Genomic DNA, 25,970 nt, shown 5'->3' with positions numbered 1-25,970 from the left:
TGACCACTTTTCAGCCACAGATGACGAGATGTTGGCTGTTGCTACGGTAACTCGTGGGGTGAGGGAACTCAATCATTACATGTAACGGTGTTTTTTTTCACATAAATGCCAAAAAAATTATATGTAAACAAATATTGTTATTCATAAATGCATGTTTATCACAACACACTCATTCTTTTGACATAAAGGAAACAAATAAGGAAATTAGGAGTAACACAACCTCTCCCTTTTTCTAGTTGTAATGGTACGTACCCAAGAAATAGTTTGTAAATTTTCCCAAAATCTATTTTGTAAGGCATCGCTGACTTCCTGACTGGACACTGAAAATGAATTCAGCACTCATTAAAAACAATATACTTTTTCTTTTTTTGTCAATTTAGAATAAATATAGTAATTTTATTGAAGTTTGGATGAACTACATCCACACATGGAGGTTTTAGTTAAATACCCAAACAAAATATGCGCCTGAAAGTCAAAAAGAGGGTAAAAATTCCCACGTGTTCCCTGCGAGCGATATACATATTCAATGCTTTGCTAACTGAAGCCACAGCCCTGACAGCTTGGAGCTGCACAGGGATGACGCCGACACACAGGTATTTTTTTAAAAGTAATTACCAAGTATTTTCTGTGGTTAATAGAGAATAAAGACATCTAATGTGTTTGGCTTCAAAACAAAAGTATGTTTTCGCTAATGTGAGGTGACTTGGAAGGTTAAAAATGTGAGTTTGCGGCTTAGCTACCCGATGGATACTGAGATTTTTTGCTTGATGCCTGTTAAATGCAGGGAAACCCTTGTAAACCAGTTTTTCCTGTTTGATGTCATTGCAGGGGTCCCTGCTAGAAGACTGAGGCATCCTCAGTGCTTCCTGTTGTTATTATCTGTCATCCAGCCAGCCACGGGTGCTGACAGCTGCGCAGCCACATCCGGACTTATGCAAAGGGGGGGAAGAGGTGTATCTTTGTGGACTGTGTTTACTCAAAGAAATGGCACTGGAACCTCCACCTTGAAGGGCAATCATTTTACCTCACAAGCATCTAGGGCTTATCCGTTTAGAACCTGTTCATCCCACTGGATTTGACAGCAGTGTTTTCCAAGTACAGATTTCTAACACACCTGTAACTACCTCATCAGTGCTGAGAGCATAGTGAGCTCTGTTTATCAAAGGCAGGGGCAACTCTGTGCGACCACAAGTGTTCTCACTCCTATCTTCCACCACAAGCTCCGGTTTTTGTGCTGGAAATCGTGCTAAAATGACTTCAGAGTGGGGTGAGAAATCCACAGCGGATCTCATAAGCAGGTATGTCTCCAAGGAAATGGGGTACGGGGTGCCCGAAGAGGGCTGGAGAATCTGCCTGGCACACGAGTTCAAGGAGAAGAGGAAGCCCTTTCAGGCAAAAGATGTCTCGCTGTCCAATGTCTTCGAGCACGTCGGCCTTGGAATCAGGTGAGACGCCCCCTCTCTGACCCTCCGCTCGTTGACTTAATCATTTACAGAGTTTTTTGCCTCTCTTGTCACCTGCTTTTTCACTTTACCCTTCCATGTGTCAACACAAGCAGTCGGCCTACGGGCTGCCATTAAACACAATGCGATGGTTACAGCGGTGTAGTAGCACGGGATGCGTTGCCTGCAGTGGAAATTGTTGTATCGAATTTTTCCACAGTCTCATTTCACGGACAGGATGAATCAGGAAAATGTTTTTTTTGGAACTTTTGTTCCAAAGGACACATTTCAGGACTCAGAGGGAAGGACGTGAACAGAGTTGCATAGAAAACTGATTAAAAAAAGAGCGTCGTCTGCTCGTGTAACCGGTATGAAACCTCTGCGTTGTGTTAAGGTTAGAACGAATGGAGACCACACCGCTGCTCTTGCGAAGGTCTTTATTTTCCTCCACCTTTCCTCAGCGAACATCAGGAAAGAGAGGAAGAGTTTAGGCGGGACCGTGTCTTTTGTTCCCCCATAAAAGAATGTACAGAAAACCAAAAAGAACAAAACTTCCACCTGAATAGTCTTACAAATGTCATAAAAACAATTAAAAACAATAATTTTGTGTGGGCTTATACACAAGCCAAATTAATCCTTCTTACACTTGGATCAACAAAGGATGAAGGAGTTGCTGTGGGTTTGGTGATTTAGTCAGAAATCTAACGAGTATGTTGCCGTCGGTAACCTGTAGTCTATAGATGAAGCGATAACTTGAAAATTCCGCTTTAATCTTGAGGAAGTGAACCATATTTGACCTTTTTCTTGCTCAGCCAGCAGTTCAAAGTCCAGACACTTCTCCATATTACCCTAAAATCTCTCCAGCCGAAAATGAGAGAACGTGAGAGAAAGTGGTTAACAGCGGTATATCAGCCCCCCTGGGGGCCCCATGTCAGATTCAGGCCTTTGTACTTCCAAATGAGTCAGAAGCCCATAATTTTGTGAACCTTATTCACAAACTTCTCTGCTGTTGAGCTTGAGAGACTCCTGAGAAGCAGGGCTGACGAAGGAGTCCGTGGCTTTGAGTCGGTGTGACGATCTCAAACCTTCCTCTGATTACACCTCCATGAAGGCGCAGTGACACAAGTCTAATTGGAGAATGTCGCCTGCTGTAACTCAGCAAAGCGCAGAGAGTTGTGCTGCTTCTTTGTTTTTGACGAGTTCCCAGAACACACTTTGAACTGTTCACCTCAAACCACAGACTTGCCTCACTTTTGTTGTAAGGTTGCAGTTAAGCAAACATGCTGCACTCTCAGCAAATCCTGTTTCCAAACACACGCACTAGAAAAAAAATGCCCCTTCAAAAATAAGTTTAAAAAAAACAACAAATACGAAACGTTTTTGCTTGAAATAAGCAAACAAATCTGCCAATGGAACTAGTGAAAATCAGCTTGTCAAGATTTCTTGAAATAAAATGTGATATTTAGGACTTTTGAGTTAAAAGTGATCTTGAAATTAGCTTAAAAACCTCTTCAAATGAAAAAAAAAAGCTTGTTTCATGTGAAATATGACTCAAAACAAGATGTTTTCAAGACTTTTTCACTTAACAAGATATTCAAGATATATTGTATTAAAACAAGTCCCTATGTCTGGCTGAAATGGTACTTGTTAGGCAGTTGTCTCTTATATTAAGTGTAATGAGATACTCAATGAGACAAATATACTTGGTAAGATTTAAATTTTTTCCAGTGCGTGACTCATTGTGCTTTGTCGTCATGACAACATTTATGAATTACTGCAGACAGCCATGCAACATGTCGTTTGGAGTGAACCGCTCCTTCAGGACAGTGTTTTTGAAAAGCAAATACTGCACGAAAGCTGCAGAAAAACTATTAGTAATTAAAGGAATTAAAGTAGGAATTAAAGTCTGGCTATTTGTCCGTAACGGTTCGATTAACAAGCTGCAGCTTGAGCTCTTTCAGGTTAGATTTAGGGGAGCAAACTCGGCCTGTATTCACAGATCCGGTTTAGGAACTTTGTTTGCTTTGCCGGCGAACTGCTGAACAACAAGATCCTGACATGCCGGAGCTTCAAAAGAAAAAAAAAAGAAAAAATGTAACCGACCTCATTCATCTGCTCCTGAATGGAGCCGGGACCATTGTTGCTGCCCAGCTTTGTTGCAAAGTTATTGTTTGGGGCGCATTTCGTGTGTAACGCTGTCACGCACGGCAGATTTGCAATGGTGGAACAGGACTGATCGTTGTGGATGTCACTCATCCGTAGTTATGTTTTATCATGTTTTAGGTTATGTTTTGGTTCTTGAGTTCATGTTTTGCCATTTGCTTTTCCCCTCACTTCACATACCTGCTCATTAGTTTCACTCACTTCACCTTTTCATTGTCCCCAGCTTTCACAAGCACCCAGTTCCCTGTTTAGTTTCCTTGTGTCAGATCTTTACGTTGTTACCTGATTTTCACCCCTCATGCCACGACACTTTAAAAGTTAAGTGTTTTTTCCATGCCATGCTTAGTTGTTTGTTTGATTTTTGTCATAGCCATGTTCATGTTTTGATTCCACAGTCTTTTTTGCCTTTTGTTTAACTTTGTTTTTGCGAATAAATCCAAGTTTTGCCTTTCTACATCCTCTGACTCCTACCCACCATCCTGATAAACATAACGTGGGCCTGAAACAGGGCAGCTTCATGCTTTATTTGGCTTATTAGCAGAAAATCCAGCTTGTTTCAGCACGGAGCTCAGAGCATAAACAGATTAATGGCTCATTGAACTACTGAGCCTCTTGCTTCAGGCTCTGAAAGCTGTTTGAAACCTTCAGTAACGTAGCCTAATTAATATTTGACGCGGCGAGTCCAACCGTCCTCAGATAAAACCGCCCTTCCACTGCCCTTATCTCACAAGTGGGTCCTTTATGCGGCTGCACAATCCCCTCTTTTCTCTCTGCCTGCGCGCGTGTCTGCTGTCGCAGCTTTTGGCTGAGAGTGTTAAAAGCTTGGAAACTGCTGCGGCTGCGTTTAACAGACTGTGTTTGCTGTCTGCACATGTGATTTTGAACGTTTAATCGATGCCTTTAAACACGTGACCGCGTGTACCTTCTATTTTAGCAATCTGTTTCACTGGAAAAAAATGCCCCTCCAAAAATAAGTAAGAAAAACAACAAATAAAAGACGTTTTTGCTTGAAATAAGCAAAAAAAATCTGCCAATGGAACTAGTGAAAATCGGCTTGTCAAGATTTCTTGAAATAAAATGTGATATTTGGGACTTTTGAGATAAAAGTGATCTTGAAATTAGCTTAAAAACCTCTTCAAATGTCAAAAAAAGCTTGTTTCACATGAAATCTGACTCAAAACAATTTGTTTTCAAGACTTTTTCATTTAACAAGATATTCAAGATGTATTGTATTAAAACAAGTCCCTATATCTGGCTGATATTATATGCTTATGTTAAGTGTAATGAGATATTTTGACTAGAAATGAGACAAATATACTTGGTAAGACTTAGATTTTTTCCAGTGTTGTGGGATTTTGTTGATTTTTGCCACTTTTTTTTTCAAGGTTTTAGACTTTCCTTCTTTCCGTGTGTGACTTGTGAGGTGGTCTGTGTGCATCCAGGTATCTTAAATGGTGGTACAAGAAGACTCAGGTGGAGAAGAAGGCTCCGTTTATCGATATGTTCGGCGCCCAGCCTCTGCGTCAAATTTACGGTGAGTGCAGGTGTGTCTTGTAATAAGAGTAATGTTCAGTTTCTGACTTTTTTTGGTGGATTTTAAGAGGGAAACCGTCGTTAAAGTGAACGTGTTTTAGTCTTGTGTCTTGTGTAAAACGCCAAAATTGATTCTGTATTCACAGGTGCTCCACTTGGCGGCATTGGAGGAGGAACCATTACGAGGGGCTGGCGGGGGGAGTTCTGCAGATGGCAACTAAATCCTGGGATGTACCACTACAAAACTGTCACAGCCAACCAGGTGATCTGCATCTGAATGAGATGAGCTTTTTAGGGAAAGAAAATATTGATTGTGGTCCTGTGACGGACTGGTGACCCAATTAAGTAAATGTATTTTATTTATACAGCCCTTACAAACAATCATTACGATGTACCAAAGCAGGTAATAGATAAAGAGAAGAATAAGTAAAAACGAATAAAAACAATAAAAGAACAGTGAAAGCAATAAAATACAACAAAATAAAATAAGATAAAAGTGTCATAGCGTAAAAAACATTTTTTAAACGCCCTTAAGTGGGTTTAAAAAATGGAATACATGTGAAATACACGTATCATTGCAGTTTACTTTTTGGGAAACCTTCATGGCCGACTTATTGTGATACACGTTGATCTCAGTTCCTGCTGGTTAGAACTCACTTCCTTCACTCGCAGCCTTTTTCGCCAGCATTGTGGACGCCAGCGTGGCGCATGGCGTTCTAATCTCGAGGCGAGCGACGCAGCCGCACCGGTTGTTGTGGTCCCGAGAGGTCATTCACAAAGGCTTGTTGGCTCATATGAACATGAGCTAAGTCCAACAATCACACCCGCCAAAGTGCTTTACAGATAATACAAGTAATAAAACAACCTGAAAACTAAATTAAAGCGCTTTCAAACTGTTAAAAAGGCCAAACGATAGACTTTAGTTCAGCTCCCCGCCTGAGATCGTTAGATTAGGCGTCCCAAAGAACAGATCACCCGGTTTTAACCGTTCCAAAGGCCTCTCTGGATGATCATTATAAAGATATCTCAGGCTCATCACTCACTTTAACTGAATCCGTTAAATGCTTAAAGAAATAAACTTTACAACCAGCTGTAATTAATGAATCCGCAGCTTGTGCTGTCACTCTCAGCCTCAGCAGGCCGGAGTGTTTTTAAAGGGATAGTTCGCCTCTTTTCTCAACTCAACTCAACTTTATTTATAAAGCCCTTTAAAAAAACCGTGGCTGAAACAAAGTGCTGTACATGAATAACAACACAAAATATAAGGCATAAAACATAAGAACAATATTAAAACAATAAAAACAATAACAGAAACAGAGTCTCATGCTGGGTTAAAAGCCAGGGAATAAAAATGGCTTTTAAGACGAGTTTTAAAAATGAAACTCTTTTGACATGAAGCTGTATAACATCCCATATTAGCAATATCATTTATGAACATTTTCTTACCCCCTGCTGCGTCCTGTGAGCAGAGTTCCAGCCTCGTTTTGGTGTTGATGAAGGTAGTCCGGCTAGTTGGCTGGGGTTTAAAAAATAAAGTGTTTTGCTCCTCAAAACAATATGCGTTCAAAAGAGTAATACATTTGCATCACAAAATCGTTCTCCAGGAAAAAGTAATTAAAAAACAATCAAGGTAACTATTAACGCGCATAAGACTTTAAGATGTAGTGTAGCTTAGAGAGTATTTAAAGCCTGAAATAAAGAAAAAACTTTGAGCTGTCAGCTGGTTCAAATGGTCAAATCACAGAGAAAGAAGGTAAATTCATGCCCAACAAAGTGGTTTAAGGACACCTGACTTTATTTTGTGCTCATTTTAAAAACCTTTAATTGCTCGTCCGTGTAGCTGCAACATTTAAGCATTTAGTTTTCCTTAAAAAAAGTTTTTTTTAGCTATTTTCTCTCCCTTCGTATCACTGCGTGCTGTGCAGACTGAAGTGCAGACCGAGCAGCAAACACCGTAACAGGCTGTCGGCTGGCGGCAGCAGGCAGTGATACGAAGGGAGAGAAAATAGGGCCAAGTGATTGTGAGGTCTGACTTTTTCCTGGAGAACGATTTTGTGATGCAAATGTTTTACTCTTTAGAACACATATTGTTTTGAGAAGCAAGACGCTTTAGTTTTTAAACCCCAGCCAACTAGCCGGACTACCTTCGTCAACGCCAAAACGAGGCTGGAACTCGGCTCACAGGACGCAGCAGGGGGTAAGAACATGTTCATAAATGATGTTGCTAATATGGGATGTCATACAGCTTCATGTCAAAAGAGGCGAACTATCCCTTTAAGACGGCTTGCGAGGCTCCTTCTCTGACCGGAGAAACTTCTTCTCTTTTCCTAGTTCACGGTGTGTTTGCGTCGTGGAGGTCAAACCGTTTACCAGCAGGTGCTATCCGTGGAGCGTCCACCCACATTACAAGGCTGGAATTGGGGCTACTGTGGTGAGTACGCCTTCTATCACTCCTTGTACCCTCGCGCCTGGACCGTGTACCACCTGCCGGGACAGGATGTCACCCTGACCTGCAGGCAGATTTCCCCAGTCATCCCTCACGATTACCAGGTATTTTTCACATTCCTCCGGCTCAGTTCAGCCACGGGGCGCTGATACATCTCCACATGCTAACAGTTTTCCACCGTCCTTCAGGACTCGAGTCTCCCGGTCGCGGTGTTCGTGTGGGACATAGAGAACAGGAATGACTACGCTCTGGATGTCTCCATCATGTTTACAATGGTCAACGGATCAGGGCACAAGGATGACAAGAGCGGCGGACACTGGAACGAACCATTCCATCTGGAGAAGGAGGGGGAGTCGGTGTCCGGGGTTTTACTACACCACTGCACCACGGTGAACCCTTACACCCTGTGCGTCGCAGCCCGAGAACAGGTTCGACTTGATTTTTATGACTTGTTGCAGCTTTGTAGGTGGCTTAGAGCAAGAATCTGGACACACAACTCCCAGGGAATGATTCTGATTGGTCCTTTTCCCAGCCTGAGAGGCGAGTCAGCCACCAGACGGCCTTCAGCCCAAAGGGAACCTGCAGCAGTCTGTGGAGTGATCTCATCACCGACGGTCGGCTGGACTCTCCTACAGGTCAGTTCTGATAAATGGGCTGAGAGGAGTGTAACGTAAAGGGGCAATACGCTGAAAATTTCATGTGAAATCAGCTGCTTACTGGGCTGCAACTTTCCCACAGATCAGAGGCATGGAGACCTGCCCAAGCTCCTCTCAACACAACGTTATTCCAGCAAACCTATCGGATAAATGCCTGAAATCAAATGAACTCAAATGGGGAAAAACTATCCTAAAGAGAAATGCTGAAAGATAAAGCAGATCTATCTTACGAATGAGGCGACTTTAATAAATCATCTGAACATTTAATAATATGAACAGATGCCAGAGAATGTAGAGCAGACCTCACTGGAAAAAATGCCCCTCCAAAACTAAGTAAAAAAACAGCAAATAAAAGACGTTTTTGCTTGAAATAAGCAAAAAAATCTGCCAGTGGAACTAGTGAAAATGGGCTTGTCAAGATTTCTTGAAATAAGATGTGATATTTAGGACTTTTGAGATAAAAGTGATCTTGAAATTAGCTTAAAAACCTCTTCAAATTAAAAAAAAAAGCTTGTTTCATGTGAAATATGACTCAAAACAAGATGTTTTCAAGACTTTTTCACTTAACAAGATATTCAAGATGTATTGTATTAAAACAAGTCCCTATATCTGGCTGAAATGGTACTTGTTAGGCAGTTGTCTCTTATATCAAGTGTAATGAGATACTCAATGAGACAAATATACTTGGTAAGATTTAGATTTTTTCCAGTGCTCCGGAAAAATCTTATATAAATTACGAGTTACAGCAGGCTTTTGGTTGTGTAGAGTCACATGACCAACTGGGACTTACAGGCACATCTTTTTGTGTTATTTTTCTGTTGTTTTATTCTTCACAAGGCATTAAATACCCCCCAAAAAAATGTAAAAAGGCCACTAAAGATCAGTCTGTGCTTGAAAAAGTGTGTCTGCCGACTGCCGTCTTTAATTTGAGTCGTGAATACAAGCTGCTCTCACACGGTGATATTTCAGTTGAATTCTTTTGATTAAGTTTGATAAAGATGCCGCTTGTTTCTTATTTTGACTTCCTTCTGTGAACTCCTGTGTTTCCCTGCAGGATCCAGCCCACCGACAGCAAAGGGAGAAAAGGTAGCAGCAGCCTTGGCTGTGGGCTGCTCGGTGCCGGCCCAGAAACGGAACAGTCTGGAGTTCTGTCTGGCCTGGGACATGCCCAAAATCAGCTTCGGGTCGAGGGAGAGGGAACACATCAGGTATCCCCGAAACAAATTCCTGTCTGGTCTTACTTTGTGGTGTTTGTTACTCTTAATTATGCCTCAATGAGGCTCAGAGACGCTGGAGTCGGTGAACACAACGGTTTAATCTTGCAGCAAGGAGACAAGTCAACATATCACAAAGCTGACGCACAGTTTTCTCACTACTGAAATGATACTTCTGCTGTGTAGGCTTTCTACTGCAGCATCATTAGCCACACAAGGCGCGTCGATGACGTCATCCCAGTAGACGCGTGTGTCGAAAGCTTCCTATAAGCCCCCCGATAACAACAACACGGCAGCTCTGAGCTAACAGTGCAACAGTACGCGTTCATTCATTCATTGGTCTTAAAGTATTGGTGAAATAAAGACAGATAATGCCTTATTCAGAGGCTGTATTGTCTCTGTTCTCTCCCGTTATATGGATATACGCCGATCTCCAGTGATCTAAATATCTTCCGAAGGACGCCGACTTTCACCAAACTGTTATCAGCAGTGTTGGTCAAGTTACTTTTAAAAAGTAATTGGTTACAGTTACTAGTTACTGCTCCCAAAAAGTAATTGAGTTTGTAACTCTATAACATCTTTAACATCAAATACGTTTATATTAACTGACTGAAGAATAAAAACACTATATACAGTAATTTAGAACATTCGGTATTTATTTGAACTCAATAGATTGCAGCCTGCCATATGATGCATAGAAATAAAAACATAAATATTGAATATAAAATGGTGATGGTGGTCATTTGTTTCTGACCCCAAAAAATCGAGTGTTGTTTGTTTTCGAGTGGCTCCGCCTCCTTCGCTGGGGCTCACGCTAGCTGCATTTGGGCTTGGGGTTGGGTTAGCTAGCTGCATTTGGGCTTGGGGTTGGGTTAGCTAGCTGCATTTGGGCTTGGGGTTGGGTTAGCTAGCTGTATTTGGGCTTGGGGTTTGGTTAGCTAGCTGCATTTGGGCTTGGGGTTGGGTTAGCTAGCTGCATTTGGGCTTGTGGTTGGGTTAGCTAGCTGCATTTGGGCTTGGGGTTGGGTTAGCTAGCTGTATTTGGGCTTGGGGTTGGGTTAGCTAGCTGTATTTGGGCTTGGGGTTGGGTTAGCAGCTGCAGAAGCAACAAGTGTCATATTCGCATGGGTTGATGTGAGGTGCTTCATTAGATTTGAGTTACTTGAGGCAGACGTGGATAAAGTTTTTTTCCCTGGGCATAGCGTGCATGTTAGCGTGCAACGCTACCTTTCAACTTCCCTGGCTCGTCGCCATTGTCGCTGTCTTGTGTGTGTTTAGTAGTCATCGCGTGCAGTGAGACAGCGTGAGCAGCCAATCATCATCGCATTTGCAACGGTGTCCTCATCCCCACCCCTGCTCTCTCCAGGCAGCATGCAGATGATGTGTAGCCAAAAGCCTACAACCAAATTGTAGTAACGTGCCACTTTATATTCTCGGTAACGATAACGGCGTTGTAACGATGGAAAAAGTAATTAATTAGATTACTCCGTTACTGGAAAAATAACGCAGTTAGTAACGCCGTTATACTTAAACGCTGTTACTCCCAACTAGGGTTGCGAAGGGGCGGAAAATTTCCGGTAAATTTCCATCGGAAGTTAAGCTTGGGAATTTTGGATATGTTCCATATTGGAAACTTTCCATGGGAATAATGGGAATTATGGGAACTAATGGGAATTTAGGAGAACTAACTGGGAATATATTATATCCAAGCATAAATATAAACAGAAGTCATAAGAAAACATCCATACAAAATGTTTTCAACAGATATTTCAACAGATTTATTTGTAAGTAGAGTTATTACACGTTCCAATTACTTGTTTCATGGATGAACAAAAACAGGAGTGTTGGGTTCATTATTACCCATCCCCTAACCCCACTCATTCAAAAATCTCCTCAAAGTCCTATTCAAAATGTTAAATGAAAAATGCCACTCGTCCTCCAAAACGTCCCATTAAACATGCAAATCTTCCTTCAAGCAATCCTCTGCATTTTTGCTCAGTCACTAGACTCTTCCTGGGCCTCATCAACATCCAACAACATGTCCCCTTCCTCAACATCCAACTCTGAGTCTTCCTCTTCAGTGTCACTTTGTAGCCTTGTTGAGGATGGCTCTGTGTCAGGCTCAAAGAGCCTTAGGTTTGCGCGAATGCCAACCAGCTTTTCCACTCTCACATTTGTGAGCCTGTTGCCAACCTTTGTGTGGGTGTTGCCAAACAGTGACCAGTTGCGCTCGGAGGCGGCTGATGATGGTGGGATTTGGAGGATGATGGAGGCTACAGGTGCAAGGGCCTCAGATTCAAGTCATGATTATGCTAAAATATACTTTCCTCAACTATATTTAAGTTCCCTAGAAGAGCCAACCTTCAATTTTTAAAATTCCCAGTTTATTTCCATTAATTCCCGTTAATTCCTGTTAATTCCCTTAAACTCCCATGGAAAGTTTCCGTCTTTGAAAATTCCAGGAATTTTGCAACCCTATTGCCAACACTGGTTATCGGTGAGTAGATGAACGTATTTTATGCCAGAAATAAGGTCCAGGTTTAAAAAAAAGAAAACGAACTTCCCCTTTAATATCATAACGTCATGTAAGACGTCTTTGTTCAGTAAATCAAGGTTCATACAGAAGATGGAAGTAGCAAAGATAGGAGTCCTTCTTCAGCAGGTTAAGGTTAAACTAATAAGATAGGAGGAGGCCTCTCCAGGCTCACAGCACTTCTTTTCTTACAGTATAACCTCATGATTTTATAGTCGTCCCCCTCCGTCAGTACCCCTGTGACGCATATAAATTCTGTTTCTCGGCTTCGTTTGCTTCGGCCGGCTCAGGTTACCGTGCAGGAAGACAACACCGGTGCTGGTGCTCATCAGTAATTCATCTCATTATCAGATCACTGCAGCTCCAGAGTTGTTGTTTTTTTGTGGAAAATTCACAAAGACTGAGGCAGAAAAAAAGTCCAATAAGCCCACAAACAAAACAAACATAAATAAAACATATAAAATAGATAATATAACCTGCGCTAATGCGTGATAAAATATTTGTCTGCGTTAAATAATCAATGAGTTAATGCGATAATAACGAGTTAACTCGCCCAGCCCTATTTCGTCCAATAGATCGTCATCTACAGAGGGAGGTTTGTGGCACATGCAGATGTTTTTATGTGGTTATTCACAGAGAGCTTTGCACCCTTGGATGGTCAAACTAACCAGGTAAAACTAACCAGGTCCAATCTGTGTGATAAAGTAATGAAATGTCCACACCTGGCAGCCAACTCTCTGATTCTTGATCTCGTTTCAGTGGCAAAAAAGCTCGAAATGAATCAAAATTATCCTTAAATTTGATTTTCTGTTTAAAAACTCAGCTTAATTTAACTTAATTTAATCAGTTTCAAACATTTATAATATGTCATAAATTCAGTTGTGACATCTTTATCTTTTCTGTTTGAAGGAGATACGCTCGTTATTTTGGGACCAAAGGGGATGCGTCCCCCTCGCTCGCTCATCATGCACTAACGCACTACAAGCAGTGGGAGAGGAGCATTGAGGAGTGGCAGAGACCTACACTACAGGACAGGTGGGTCACAGCCACGCCAGCTTCTCAGCTTCAGTAAAGAAGATTTAGAACAGGAAAATCTTTGGAGACACACAAATGTTTCCTGTTGCTGTTTCTAGAATAGAAATAGAATAGAAAAATACTTTATTAATCCCCCAATGGGGGAAATTCAAATTAGTCAAGTAGCTCAACATTTTTTAAAATATTTACAATGATTGTATTAACAACAACAATAATAATACCAATTCTAGTAAAAAATACTACTACTAACTAATAATAATAATAAATGACTAAATAAACAAATAAAAAAATCAATCAATCAATTTGAGAAGAAGTTTCTTACTAAAATATAAACGTGCACGGCAGTTCTCTTCCCTCCTGGTATAAGTCGGCTCTGTTTAACGAGCTGTACTTCGTGGCGGACGGAGGGACCGTGTGGACGGAGCTGCCGGAGGACGCAGATGTAAGCGGTGGCGTGCGCAGTGAGGACGGAGGTCTGCCAGCTCAGCCGGCGGTCGTCAGGGAGTACGGGCGCTTTGCTTACCTGGAAGGTAAGGCCACTGCCACGTCGTTTGATGGTGAATGATTTTTAAAACTTGGAGAAACTGAAAAGAACGTTCTGCCCCCGTTTTCCAGGTCAGGAGTACAGAATGTACAACACATACGACGTGCACTTCTACGCCTCCTTTGCACTCATCATGCTGTGGCCCAAACTCGCCTTAAGTGTGCAATATGATATCGGTGAGTGAAATGTTTTCTACTATCTGAGCTTGTGTGTCTGACAAAGAGGCCACAGCAGACCCAGGTTTAATCTCTTCTCAGCCGGCAGTGTGGTCCAGCAGGACCCGACAGAGAGGCTCCATCTCATGAGTGGTCGGTGTTCTCCCGTCAAGATGAAGAATGTGGTGCCCCACGACATCGGAGACCCAGGTAATAATCAGACGGTCTCTGAGGGTAGCCGTGTTTATTAAACATTAATATAAGAATCAAGAATCTTGGTCACTATGCCGCCATAATGAAATTTAGTTCAGGAGCTCTTGGCTTTGGATACACAAAAGATATAAGGCACACAGTATAAAGATATGTAAATAATATACAAAAGAATAAAAATAGTAAAAGTTAAAGTAAAAAGTAAATATAAGACTCCACTTCATACATCCCGGCTGCCCTTGTCTCATAAAGGTTTAACAACAACACTGATCATGTTGTTGCCGTTCCCATGATAATCCACCACTCATATAGAGATTTTTCTTTATCCGTATTTATTTATAATTTATTCATTTCAACTTCACAATGTGCAATATTATTTATACTAGGTCGCTTTACTTTTTGGCCACTTTACTTTTTAGTACTTGCTTTTTCTCTTTTTTTAAATTTCTCTTTTTTTAATTTCTTGTTCATGTCTGTTGTTGCTGCTGTGAATTTCCCCGTTGTGGGATAAATAAAGTACAATCTAATCTAATCTTTTCTGCCGCATTTTGACTCATTAACAGTCTTTCAGGCACTCAAACGTCTGTGAGGCCGAGCTAAACTCCATGGTGTCACATTGTCTCTTCCTAGACGATGAGCCGTGGCAGAGGGTGAACGCCTACCTCATCCATGACACTGCAGATTGGAAGGACCTGAACCTGAAGTTTGTCCTGCAGGTCTACAGAGACTTCCATCTAACCCAGGACAGCCAGTACCTGCAGGACATGTGGCCCATCTGCCAGGTATCCCTGACTTTATTTCTTATTATGTACCACACAAACGGGACAGACGGGCCAGGAGGTAACACGTAACACGTGCCATAAGAACATAACATAAGAACAATGTAAAAACGATAATAAACAATACAAATATTAAAACAATAACAGAAACAGAGTCTCATGCATCCCTGTAGCTGCAGCATCCAGTTTCAGACTCTGGTGCTGGCCTACAGGGCAGTGGAAGGAACAGTTCCTTCATACCTCCAGGCTGTGCTCCAGCCCTACACCCCCGCCCGACCACTTCGCTCTGCGGCCTCCAGGCGGCCGGCTGCCCCGTCACTCAGCGGTCCCTGCGCACCATCCACACGGTCACGGCTTTTCTCTGTTCTGGCGCTCCGATGGTGGAACGATCTCCCGCCTGATGTCAGGAAGCTGAGTCGCTGCCCATCCTTGGCCGCAGGCTGAAAACCATCTCTTCAGGAAACACTACCCTGATCCAATTCAATTCAGTTTTAAAGCACCAAATACAACAAATGTCATCTCAAGGCACTTAAATCATAAAGTCCAATTCAAGCCAATTGGAGTTCAATTCATTGTAATCATAATTATTTTCAAAATAATCCAATTCATTCATATAGAGCCAATTCAAAAACAGTTTCCCAACTAAGGAAACCAGCAGATTGCACAGAAACTTGTCTTCAGTCCAATCTCCCGTCCTGAGCGTGCCTGAGGCGACTGTGGAGAGAAACAACTCCCTTTGAACAGGAAGAAACCTCCATCAGAACCAGAACCAGAACCAGGAAATAATAATATCATTTGAGAAATTAAACCGGGGAAAAAGAGATCCGGCCTCTTAGGACATCACCTGTTTCGTCCCAGCTCCTTACGCACTTATTTGTTTCCTAAATTGTCTTTGTTTTCTAAATCTTCCCATGAGTCTCGGTACCTAACTTACCGCACTTACTCTAGCACTAGTTATGCTCTTAGCTGTTTGGTTTTGGTTTCTTGAGACCTGAAGTTCTTTTGCTACCGATGTGGAACACACTTATTGTAAGTCGCTTTGGATAAAAGCTTCTGCAGAATGACCGTAATGTGATGTAACACGTACACGTGTGTGCTATGACAACATTTACCATCATATAACACAGGGTCAATATGAGCAAGTTTCTCCACTTTACATCCAGTTGATAGAAAGTGGAGTCCTAAAAATTCTTGTTCTCTTGAAATATAAATGGGAGCAAAGTGTGGGTATCCAGGAAGAGAGGAACGGAGGAAGAAAAGAAGAAGGATGAGGTCGCGGATCCATGCGGCTGAAATACGGGAGGCTGGGCTCAGCCTCGGAGGGAGCTCAGAGTGAATCCTCCGCATTGAAAGGAACCTGGTTAGGATGCTTCCTGGTCGCCTTCATTTGGCGTTTTTTCTTGCACGACTAACTGGGAGGAGGCCCGGGGCAGACCCAGAACACATTGTAGGGGGAATTCCTCAGGATTCCCATGGTGGAGCTGGAGAAACGGATGTCTGGGTTTCCCTCCTGGACCTGTTGCCTCTGCGAACCGACCACAGATAAGTGGAAGATAACGGATGGATGGGATGTGTAATGTAAAAGTCTTTTATTGCTCTTAATCGTTAACCTGTTGCTCCTGATGGTTTGTTTTACAGAACCATTTGGTAAGTCTTCGGTTTAAACCATTAAGAAAAGGCCATAAACCCTCTAAAAACACCACGAAGCAGAACTACACAGAACCAGTCAGCTGATGATTGTTGTCACACCCAGAACTGGGATGGTGATTAATCCAAACTTTAGTTTTTTTGGCTACAAACTGATATCTAGAAGCCTGGCAGAAGGTGTTCTCATGATCGTGATTTAACAAGAATCTAGCTTCTTCTGAAGAGGACTTAATGACAGTTTATACAGACTTGTTTGTAGTGTTTTGTTCCACTCAGTTTTCACACTCTGGACCTTTATTTTCTTTAGGCTGTGATGGAGTCGGAGATGAAGTTTGACCTGGATGGAGATGGCCTCATCGAGAACTCAGGATATGCTGATCAGACGTATGACGGCTGGACAGTGACTGGACCAAGGTGAGGCTTATTTCACTGAAACGGGATCAGCTGGCTAATTGAAATCAGCCTTTTCTAACAACTCCAACACAGTTGAGTTGTCCTGTTTGAGTTTTATCATTATTTAACCTGGCTGTTAGTGTAGTTTTCAAGTGTTTTGATCAGATACGGTGTGTTTAATTTAGGAGGTTATGTCGACTGTGTCACATAAACATTCAGGAAACATTTGGGTGAATTTAAAGAATCGTGTGGTGTATGAGGGATGGTGGCCTTCAAGCAGCCGATGTGTAGATGCTACAGGAAGAACTCTGCTGACTCAGAAGTATTTTATTGGCCGCCAGGTCCGTATCAGAATCACAGATTGATGCATCAAATGTGGAGAGACCTTCAAAGCCCAAAAGTCTGTCATATCTCACACTGTGGGTGATTCTCCCCTTATGTTGGGTAAATCTTCCCAAATTTGGTAATCCTGACAACCCTGGATGGGCCCAATAGTCAGGCTGAAAGATATATGTATATCAATATATCCCTGGTGGGCCTGTCCTGGACACGCTTAACTGAGGAAGGTGTTTCTCCAGATGTTTATGTTTGTCCATTGTTGTCTCCTGTCTGGACACACTGAACCTGATGCCCTTCTGAACCTCTGTTGGGTGTTAGACACTACAATTAAATTCACTCTGTGTCCAGTAAAATCTTGATAATAATAACAATAATATATTGTATTTATTGACGCCTTAAATGAATCTCAAGGCCACCTTGCATTATTACATTTAAAGCAATATTGGGGCAGAGCGACTGAAAGATCTGAGTCCCACGATGGTCGGGTGGGCAGAAGGAGTGGATGGGAGGGAGGCAGAGGTGGACCTGCATCGATTTCAACAAGCTTAGTGAGGTTATGGAGGGCTTTGAATGTTAGAAGCAGAATTTTAAAGTCGAAACGTCCTGGAAGCCAATGAAGATTTTTAAGGACAATGATATGATATAGATAGATACTTTATTGATCCCGAAGGAAATTCAAGAATGCAGTAGCAGACATAATAAAGCAATAAAAATGGTTATACAATTATAAACACTTTAAAAACAATCTAAGAATTTAAAAAAACAGTTTAAAAATATAAAGTGACCAGTGAAATTCAGAAGTGCCATCACTGAGAGCTGTTGTACAGCCTGATGGCCAGAGGAACAAAAGAGTTTTTGAGTCTGTTGGTGGAGCAGGATTGAGACAGCAGCCTGCCACTGAACAAACTCCTCTGCCTGATGAAGGTGTTGTGCAGAGGGTGGTGGGCGTTGTCCAGTATGGACAGCAGTTTGTCCAGAGTCCTTCTCTCTGCCACTGTCACCAGAGAGTCCAGCTCTGTGCCCACCACTGAGCCAGCTCTCAGTGAAAATGTTGCGTGAAGGGGGGTCATCGAGGGCAGATGTGACGAAAACATAAACCAGTTTATGTTACGGAGGTGGACGTAAGCAGACCGGGTGATGTTATTTATGTGGACAGTGAAGGAGAGAGTGGAGGGACAAAATAGCTGTTAATGGGTAAAGAAAAACTGCCAGATTTAAAAAAAATGTAGAAGAAATTCTGTTTAATTTTGATTGAGTTTGAGAAAATTATGGGGAAAACCTAGCCTGGCTGACGCGTCCACAATCTCGATGAGATGGTGGTCTGGGAACTAGGTGTGCATTTTCTCGTATTTGAGGTGTGGTTTACAAATGCCTAGAGCCGTTTATTGGGCGCTACGAATGTCTATCAAATGACGTCAGGTTCTTCCCATGCTGCTTTGCGCGCGATTCATAGCCAATTGTATCACTTATACCAGATGACGACAGAAATTCGACGAGGAAGAAGAAAAAAAAGTAAAATAAAAGTAAACTGGCACTCTAAGCTACTTAAATTGACAACAAAGTTGGCCTATATGCTATATTCTACATGAATTTTTATGTTGTAGAGTTGTGAATTTATTTTAATAATGGAGAAATTGAACAGCCTTGCTTTGTTGTCTACAGTAGTAGATCAACCCTCATCTTACTTTGAAGCTCCCAGAAGTGACGTCGACGCAGCTTTAGCAGCAGAGAAGCTATTAGGCTTGTGTTGATAATAATAAACTCCTGGACTATGTACAAACTTCCAAATGCATCGTTTTGTGAGTACAGACCATATTTGTACTACTGTAGAAGTTTGGTGTCATGGCATGTGATTTTAGTGTGGTAATTTTGGAGATACTGCCAGGTTCCATTAGCGCTTGTACTAAGCTATTCGGGATAACTCAGTAACTCAACTGATGTTCAGCCAATATCGGAAAAACTTCTGGTGGGCTACTTGGCTGGATGTCACGGTTCAAATGACCCTAGGGTGAATCTACTCCGAAACACTTTCTAAGGCTGCATCGAACGGTAACGTTGTGTCCGCTGTCATGTTGGATTAACACTCTACAAGCTTCGGTGTAGCGCATAGACGTCGTCATCGTCTTGCTGCCCCCCCCCCCAGTTCTGTGATTGGTTCCCAAACTCTGGCAAAAATAAGGGCGGTGGTTTCCAGGCTGACTTTGCAGTGAGAATGAAATCGAGCGCAAAGCAGCATGGGAATTCCCAGGCTAGGGAAAACCAAGTTTGGATGGTCTAAGAGGATAGGTGGAGCTGGAGTCTGCGTAACAGTGGAAATGGACACCATGTTTTCTGAAAATGTTGCCTAAAGGGAGAAGGAGATGATGAAAAGCAGGTGCCCCAGGACAGAGCCCTGGGGTACCCCTCCTGCTAACTGAAGAGGATTGGGACTGATGGGGCTTTAACTGAATGAAGTGGGTACAACTGGAAAGATATGAAGTAAACCAGGAGAAAACTGTGTTGGTTAAATGAAGAGAAGCTAAAGGGTTGATCAGAATATTTTTACGAATTATATTAATTAGCATATTTTGACTTGTATCATTCATTTATATTCTGAAGTGCGTACTGTGGCGGTCTGTGGTTGGCGTCCCTGTGCATGATGTGTAAAATGGCCAAACTGGTGGACAGCGAGGAGACGTACAAACGCTACAGAGACATCTTGGACAGAGGCAGTGCTGCTTTTGACAAACTGTTGTGGAACGGTAAGCTCTAACAATCATTTCTCATACTGGGGAAAGCAAAGTTTGTAGCTGCTATTTCATAAAGCCTCCATGAGTAGGTCACTTACTGTGAGGGTATATTGGGTCCAGGTGGAGGGGAAAGTTCTCAGAGTGAAGTTGTACAGTTATTAAATAAAAAAAGGGTGTATTTGCATGACAAGCTTGTAAATTTCCCTGATTTACTTTGCTTTATGTGTTCACCACTTCGAGCATACCACACATGAGCAGTGAGGTTGATCCAAATGTCTTTTCTTTTCTTACAACTGCGACAGTTTTGCAAATGCAGCTCGAAGATTTGAGGTGACTTCCTGGTGTTTTTTCCCTCCACGTTTAGGCAAATACTACAACTACGACAGCAGCGGGAGAAACCTTTCCAACAGCGTTATGTCAGACCAGTGTGCCGGTCACTGGTTCCTCAAAGCATCTGGACTGGGAGAAGGAGACTATCAGGCAAGATAAAAAAAAAAAACAGACGGAATGTTTCGAACACCTGACATCAGTTTGCTAATGGGAGGAAAGCCTCTCATTTGGCCTTAAAAGTGTAGGAAAACACTGCTTATGTATATTTCCCATATCAGGTTTTTCCCTTTTTCGGTGGTTTAACTCATGTCAGCAATGCAAAATCCTCTGAATAGGAATTAATCAGTATGATATTGTTTAGCTATGTGTAACATAACATAATTATCATTGAAGCGCTTAATTTCTTTACCACATTTTGATGATCAGCCCAAAAAATATTCCTTCCTCCGAGCTTCAGGATACACAAATACAAGCCAATAAACTATTTTAAATCAGGTGTTAACATGAAAATGTCCCCTCCTCTGTCCCCTCAGGCTTTTCCTAAAGAAAAAATCCAAAGCGCGCTAAAATCCGTCTTTGACCTCAATGTAATGAGTTTTGCTGAAGGCCAGATGGGGGCGGTTAACGGCATGCGCCCTGAAGGAGTGCCCGACCGCTCCAGCGTCCAGTCAGATGAGGTCTGGATCGGAGTCGTGTACGGACTGGCAGCCACTATGATCCATGAGGTCAGTACCAGTGTGTTTACTCGTTATCGACTTCTCCTTTAAAGTTTGAAACCATCAACTGAATCACCCTCACACTCTGTTATCATCTCACTACTCAAGACTCTCAGGGTCGCAGGTAACATTTATACTTTTTATCAAATCAAATCAAATTGATTTGTATAGCACATTTCATGTACAAACAATTCAAAATGCTTTACATAAAATAAAAGCATTGCAGCAGGGAGTGGAAGAAGCATGAAAAATAGATAAAAGAATATAAAGAGAAACAAATAAAATCATATAAATGAATTTAAAAACAAGCAACAGTCAAGATAATCAGGTACTGAAGTTTAAATTGTATTTTTATAACGAAGAATCTTGAGTTTTGGAAGATTAGTTGGTCACTTTCGGCACGAGGAGATTACATACACTACATACTCATTTCATACACCTCAAGTTATATTATGTTTATGCTTTTAGCTTATCGTTAGCTTTGATGTTAGCTGTAATGTTATATCCTCATTTGTTAGTCGCTTTGGATAAAAGCGTCTGCTAAACGCATGAACATATTATTCAGTAATCTTCAGACTATCACGTCTTAAGTCTCTGTTGCTGCTCTTTTTTTCTCAGGGAATGCGGGAGGAGGGTATGCGCACGGCGGAGGGTTGTTACCGGACGGTGTGGGAGAGGCTGGGCATGGCCTTCCAGACTCCTGAAGCCTATTGTGAGAAGGGCATCTACCGCTCTTTGGCTTACATGAGGCCTCTGAGTGTTTGGGCCATGCAGCTCGCCCTTAATATGCCACTGAAGGATCAGACTGCTTTAGCTCAAACTGCTGATAAAGACGAAGCCAGCACCTGAGCCATCAGATTGTGTAAATACAGTAGAGCGGCATATAGCAAGTTTCTCTGAAAGTGACCCTCAAGTCGTCTGCACTCGACAGTTCTCCGTGCTTTGTTTTGCTCCAAAAATGTTTTGTCATTTGAAGTTGGAGTGCTAGTTTATGTGTGAAAGTCATAGGAAATGGTAATATTTTTAGAGGGATTTTTTTTAACATACAGCAAATTGTCTTGCACTGTAGTTTGTTATCAAGGCATTTTCATCATCATAGCCTCTATGTAGAGCTAATTAAAGAAAAAAAAATGCCCTTTTGTTTCAACAAAAGTGTCACACATGTACACTTACACTACATTTCACAACACACCATTTTGCCAATAGTATTTGCAGACTTGGGATGCATTTATATATCATAGGAGTTTCTTTTTACACCAATTACGTTTGAGTGCTGTACTAAGTGATGTGTCATATGATGAGTAGTGTTGGAAAGCCTGGAAATGTTTTCCTTTTCTTTTTTTTTTCTTTTTTTACATAGAATTTGGTGCCTTGTTGCATGTCAGTCTGTATCCACGGTATATGAATGTTGCAACATTTACCATTTTCTTGAGTCTAATACCCATGACAATCATACTGAATAAACTGAGTAAGACACAACTGTAGATTTGCTGTGTTGTTGATAAATGTCTAATTTTATTTCTGAAGGTAAGAAAAACATTTAGCTCCAAAGTTCCATCCATCCATTTTCTACCACTTAGTGGGTAAATTGTCTGAGCACCTTCCCCTCTTTAGCCACCTCCTCCACCTCGAAGAGGGACTTGAGGTGTCTTGCCAGCGAGTTTTGGATCTGCCCAGAGGCTGCCTCCTGGTGGGTGATGTCTGAAAAGCGTCACAGAGAAGGCATAACAGTCATCTTACTACATATTTCTGTATGTTTGCCTAATTAGACCTCTGATAACTGCTGCTCATCTGTGTAGAATCGTAAGTACCTTGATTAAAGATAAGAGGTGGTATACAACAACATTTATCAGCCAGTCACAATACGGTTGTCACATTTGTCACCAAACAGTTAGATGTATTTAAAGAAGGTAACAAGTACGATACAACAAGTAGTCAATAAATTCCTGGTCTGACTTGTGAAAAAAAGAGATTAAATGTCAATTTTTATTCCCAAGTGCCCTCATTCGGTCTCTCAGCCTTTTTGAATATTTCTGTTTGTGTGTGACTTTCATGGCAATATGACTAAAAGGTTGTTTTTTCACTTTTTGACAAGAGACAGAGGAGCCTCCAGGTTGAGTCATCTATTACACTGCACTTAACAGGTCACCCTTGGAGAAATATTTTGCCAAGGAGCGTGTATAATGCGTAAGGAGAGCGTTTTGGCAGCAGAATGTTTGCGTTAACTCACGTAATACACATGATTCAGAACGTCCCTGGGTGGACTTGAACCACCAACCTTTCGGTTAACAGCCGAACGCGCTGGCCAATTGCGCCACAGAGACTTGATGTAGTTGTCTGTGGGCGTGGCCTCGATCATTACCACCTCTCACCCCTTCATTAGAGTGTGTGTTCGATTTCTTTATGTTTGTCATAAGTTTGATATCTGCTGTGTAGGTAACAAGTAAAGTAGCACACAACAAGTAGTCAATAACTTCCTGGTCTGACTTGTTAAAGAAAGAGATTTAATGTCAAATTTTTTCCCAAGTGCCCTCATTAGGTCTCTCAGCCTTTTTGAGTTCTTTTTGTATGTGTGTGACTTTCATAGCAATATGACAAAAAGGTTGTTTTTTCACTTTGCTTGTGCAATTTTGACAGAAGACAGAGGAGCCTCCAGGTTGAGTCATGCATTACATTGCACTTAACAGGTCACCCTTAGAGAAATATTTTGCCAAGGAGCGTGTATAATGCGTAAGGAGAGCGTTTTGGCGGCAGAATGTTTGCGTTAACTCACGTAATACGCATAAGTCAGAACGTCCCTGGGTGGGCTTGAACCACCAACCTTTCGGTTAACAGCCGAACGCGCTAACCAATTGCGCCACAGAGACTTCCTGACTTTTGTTGGCAGTGGGCGTGGCTTCGAGCTTGACTGCCCCCTCATGGCGGTGGATGCAAGCGTTCTGTATTTTTGCGTGATGAGACTTGAGTGAACTGCTGCTGATCTATGTCAAACTTGAACCGAAAAGTAGGAGGTGCTATACAGCAAGATTACCAGTTACAATACAATTGTAATATCTCTCATTAAACAGCTCAGCATGCTCTGTATGGGATCAAATAAGGGTCAGAAAGATGTTGTACTTGTACAATGATGTTCATATGTGTAATAAAGTTTTCAAGTTGTAAAAATATTTTGTGTCTATGTAAAAACATTTTGTGCATGTGTAACAAAGTTTTGAAGTTTTAAAAACATTTTGTGCATGTGTAACAAAGTTTTGAAGTTGTAAAAACATTTTGCGCATGTGTAAAACTAAATCCGACGGACACACAAATTTCCCACATTCAAGTACGACCCTGAAGTTACAAGTTTACAAAACTCAAGTTACGAGTACGAATTTTGACCCTGTTTTGACGCCTGAGTGAATAGCCAATCAGCACGTTGCTTACTGACTTGCATTATTTTGGTTACAGATAAATCAGCTTTTGTGGATAAAAAACAAAACACACAAGTATATTTTACAATAAGTTTATTGGTTTAATTAAGTGTATACAATTATGTTTTCTTTCAGACAAGTTACTTTGAGTTTAATTTGTGGCCCAAGAACAAAAGGAGGAAGCACTCCATACTGCCTACTTTTATAACCTTGGTGACATCATCAGGAGAAACAATCCATGGTGATAGTGGTAATGTGAAGTTTGAATTAATTATTTATTGTTCGTATGATTTTTTTGGATTGTTAAAGCCAGATGTGGATTAGGATGTAAAGTGATTTGCTAGAATGTGCATTGAAGGGGAAGTAATGATAGTTTGTGTTACAGGTCCCAGGCTATGGGCACTGTACACAGATAAGATTCTCTACAAAACAGTGTCTCAACCTTCCCTTATGGTTCCTGTCGTAGTTCATGAATGCTCTCTACATAGTTTACTACTGCAGTATATATGTCTGCCCCAAAACACGAGGAAGGTGCAGTTGGATTGAACAGTTCATCCAATCGTTCCAGTTCTTGCATACTCAAGGGACATGCCAGTTCAGGCACCTGCACTCCAGTTTGACCCATGTCTGTCATTGCCACGTCTGGAAGATGGGGCACCTAAAACAGTACAAAAATTGTTATAGCTGTTGTCCACAACATTGGTAAATAAAATATTGTTTTCCTTTTACCTCATTGAGAAACTTTTGCTATATCGTGGAATTGCCGATATCTTTAATTAACTTATCTTGTATAATGAACTTAATTAAACCAATAAACTTATTGTAAAATATACTTGTGTGTTTTGTTTTTTTTATCCACAAAAGCTGATTTATCTGTAACCAAAATAATGCAAGTCAGTAAGCAACGTGCTGATTGGCTATTCACTCAGGCGTCAAAACAGGGTCAAAATTCGTACTCGTAACTTGAGTTTTGTAAACTTGTAACTTCAGGGTCGTACTTGAATGTGGGAAATTTGTGTGTCCGTCGGATTTAGTTTTACACATGCACAAAATGTTTTTACAACTTCAAAACTTTATTACACATACAAAAACTATTTTTACAACTTTCAAAACTTTGTTACACATGCACAAAATGTTTTTACAACTTCAAAACTTTGTTACACATGCACAAAATGTTTTTACATAGACACAAAATATTTTTTCAACTTCAAAACTTTATTACACATGTGAACATCATTGTACAAGTACAAAATCTTTCTGACCCTTATTTGATCCCATACCGTATGAGTTCAGTAATGCTTCAAATGGTGAACCACGTCTCTGTGGCGCAATCGGTTAGCGCGTTCGGCTGTTAACCGAAAGGTTGGTGGTTCAAGCCCACCCAGGGACGTTGAAATATTTTGGATCCATCGACGCAATGGTGAGCTTAATTGCACCAATGCTGATATGAGACAAGATAAAGAAATTCATTGTATTCAATAACATTTTAATTATATATTAGGGCTGGGCAACGATTAAAATTTTTAATCTAATTAATCACATGATTTCCCTGATTAATCACGATTAATCGCATTTGTACGCAAAATCCAAAAAATTAATTCAAAAGTAGCGTATAGCTTTTATAGCTGTTAAAATGTTAAAAAATATGTAACAAAGACTTTGTGATTATCTGTGCAGAACATTTTCCATTTTAGCT

General features: G+C 41.3%; 1 protein-coding gene and 3 non-coding genes across 5 annotated transcripts; 2 read left to right on the top strand and 2 right to left on the bottom strand.

The window, feature by feature from the left end:
- The first annotated feature begins 538 nt into the window (after positions 1-538).
- Positions 539-22,343, top strand: gba2 (glucosidase, beta (bile acid) 2). Of its 2 annotated transcripts, none has more exons than XM_075451288.1 (18): positions 539-593; positions 829-1,445; positions 5,048-5,139; positions 5,285-5,400; positions 7,470-7,688; positions 7,773-8,012; positions 8,117-8,219; positions 9,295-9,448; positions 12,897-13,022; positions 13,368-13,552; positions 13,638-13,742; positions 13,824-13,931; positions 14,562-14,713; positions 16,665-16,771; positions 19,688-19,830; positions 20,183-20,298; positions 20,682-20,873; positions 21,483-22,343. In XM_075451288.1, exons 2-18 carry the CDS (start codon positions 1,252-1,254, stop codon positions 21,711-21,713), a joined length of 2,583 nt encoding a protein of 860 aa, XP_075307403.1. In that variant the 5' UTR covers positions 539-593; positions 829-1,251; the 3' UTR covers positions 21,714-22,343. The 2 variants fall into 2 exon arrangements, with proteins under 2 accessions (XP_075307403.1, XP_075307404.1); XM_075451289.1 differs by having other exon boundaries at positions 587-607.
- Positions 22,344-23,114: 771 nt separating this feature from the next.
- trnan-guu (transfer RNA asparagine (anticodon GUU)) lies at positions 23,115-23,188 on the bottom strand. The gene has a single exon. It is a non-coding gene; the product is annotated as a tRNA-Asn (tRNA).
- A 469-nt stretch (positions 23,189-23,657) lies between these two features.
- On the bottom strand, positions 23,658-23,731 carry trnan-guu (transfer RNA asparagine (anticodon GUU)). Its single transcript has one exon. It is a non-coding gene; the product is annotated as a tRNA-Asn (tRNA).
- A 1,859-nt stretch (positions 23,732-25,590) lies between these two features.
- Positions 25,591-25,664, top strand: trnan-guu (transfer RNA asparagine (anticodon GUU)). Its single transcript has one exon. It is a non-coding gene; the product is annotated as a tRNA-Asn (tRNA).
- The last annotated feature ends 306 nt before the right edge of the window (positions 25,665-25,970 follow it).

The sequence above is a fragment of the Odontesthes bonariensis genome, chromosome 19, assembly GCF_027942865.1.
Source record: "Odontesthes bonariensis isolate fOdoBon6 chromosome 19, fOdoBon6.hap1, whole genome shotgun sequence".
In the NCBI taxonomy this organism is placed as follows: Eukaryota; Metazoa; Chordata; class Actinopteri; order Atheriniformes; family Atherinopsidae; genus Odontesthes; species Odontesthes bonariensis.
This window is presented reverse-complemented; position numbering and strand designations above follow the sequence as displayed.

Coding starts and splice junctions, on each gene's coding strand:
- gba2 (XM_075451288.1), top strand. CDS start 1,252: ATGACTTCAGAGTGGGGTGAGAAATCCACAGCGGATCTCATAAGCAGG. Junction 5,401..7,469: donor AAACTGTCACAGCCAACCAG/GTGATCTGCATC, acceptor CTCTTTTCCTAG/TTCACGGTGTGTTTGCGTCG. Junction 20,299..20,681: donor TGGGAGAAGGAGACTATCAG/GCAAGATAAAAA, acceptor CTGTCCCCTCAG/GCTTTTCCTAAAGAAAAAAT.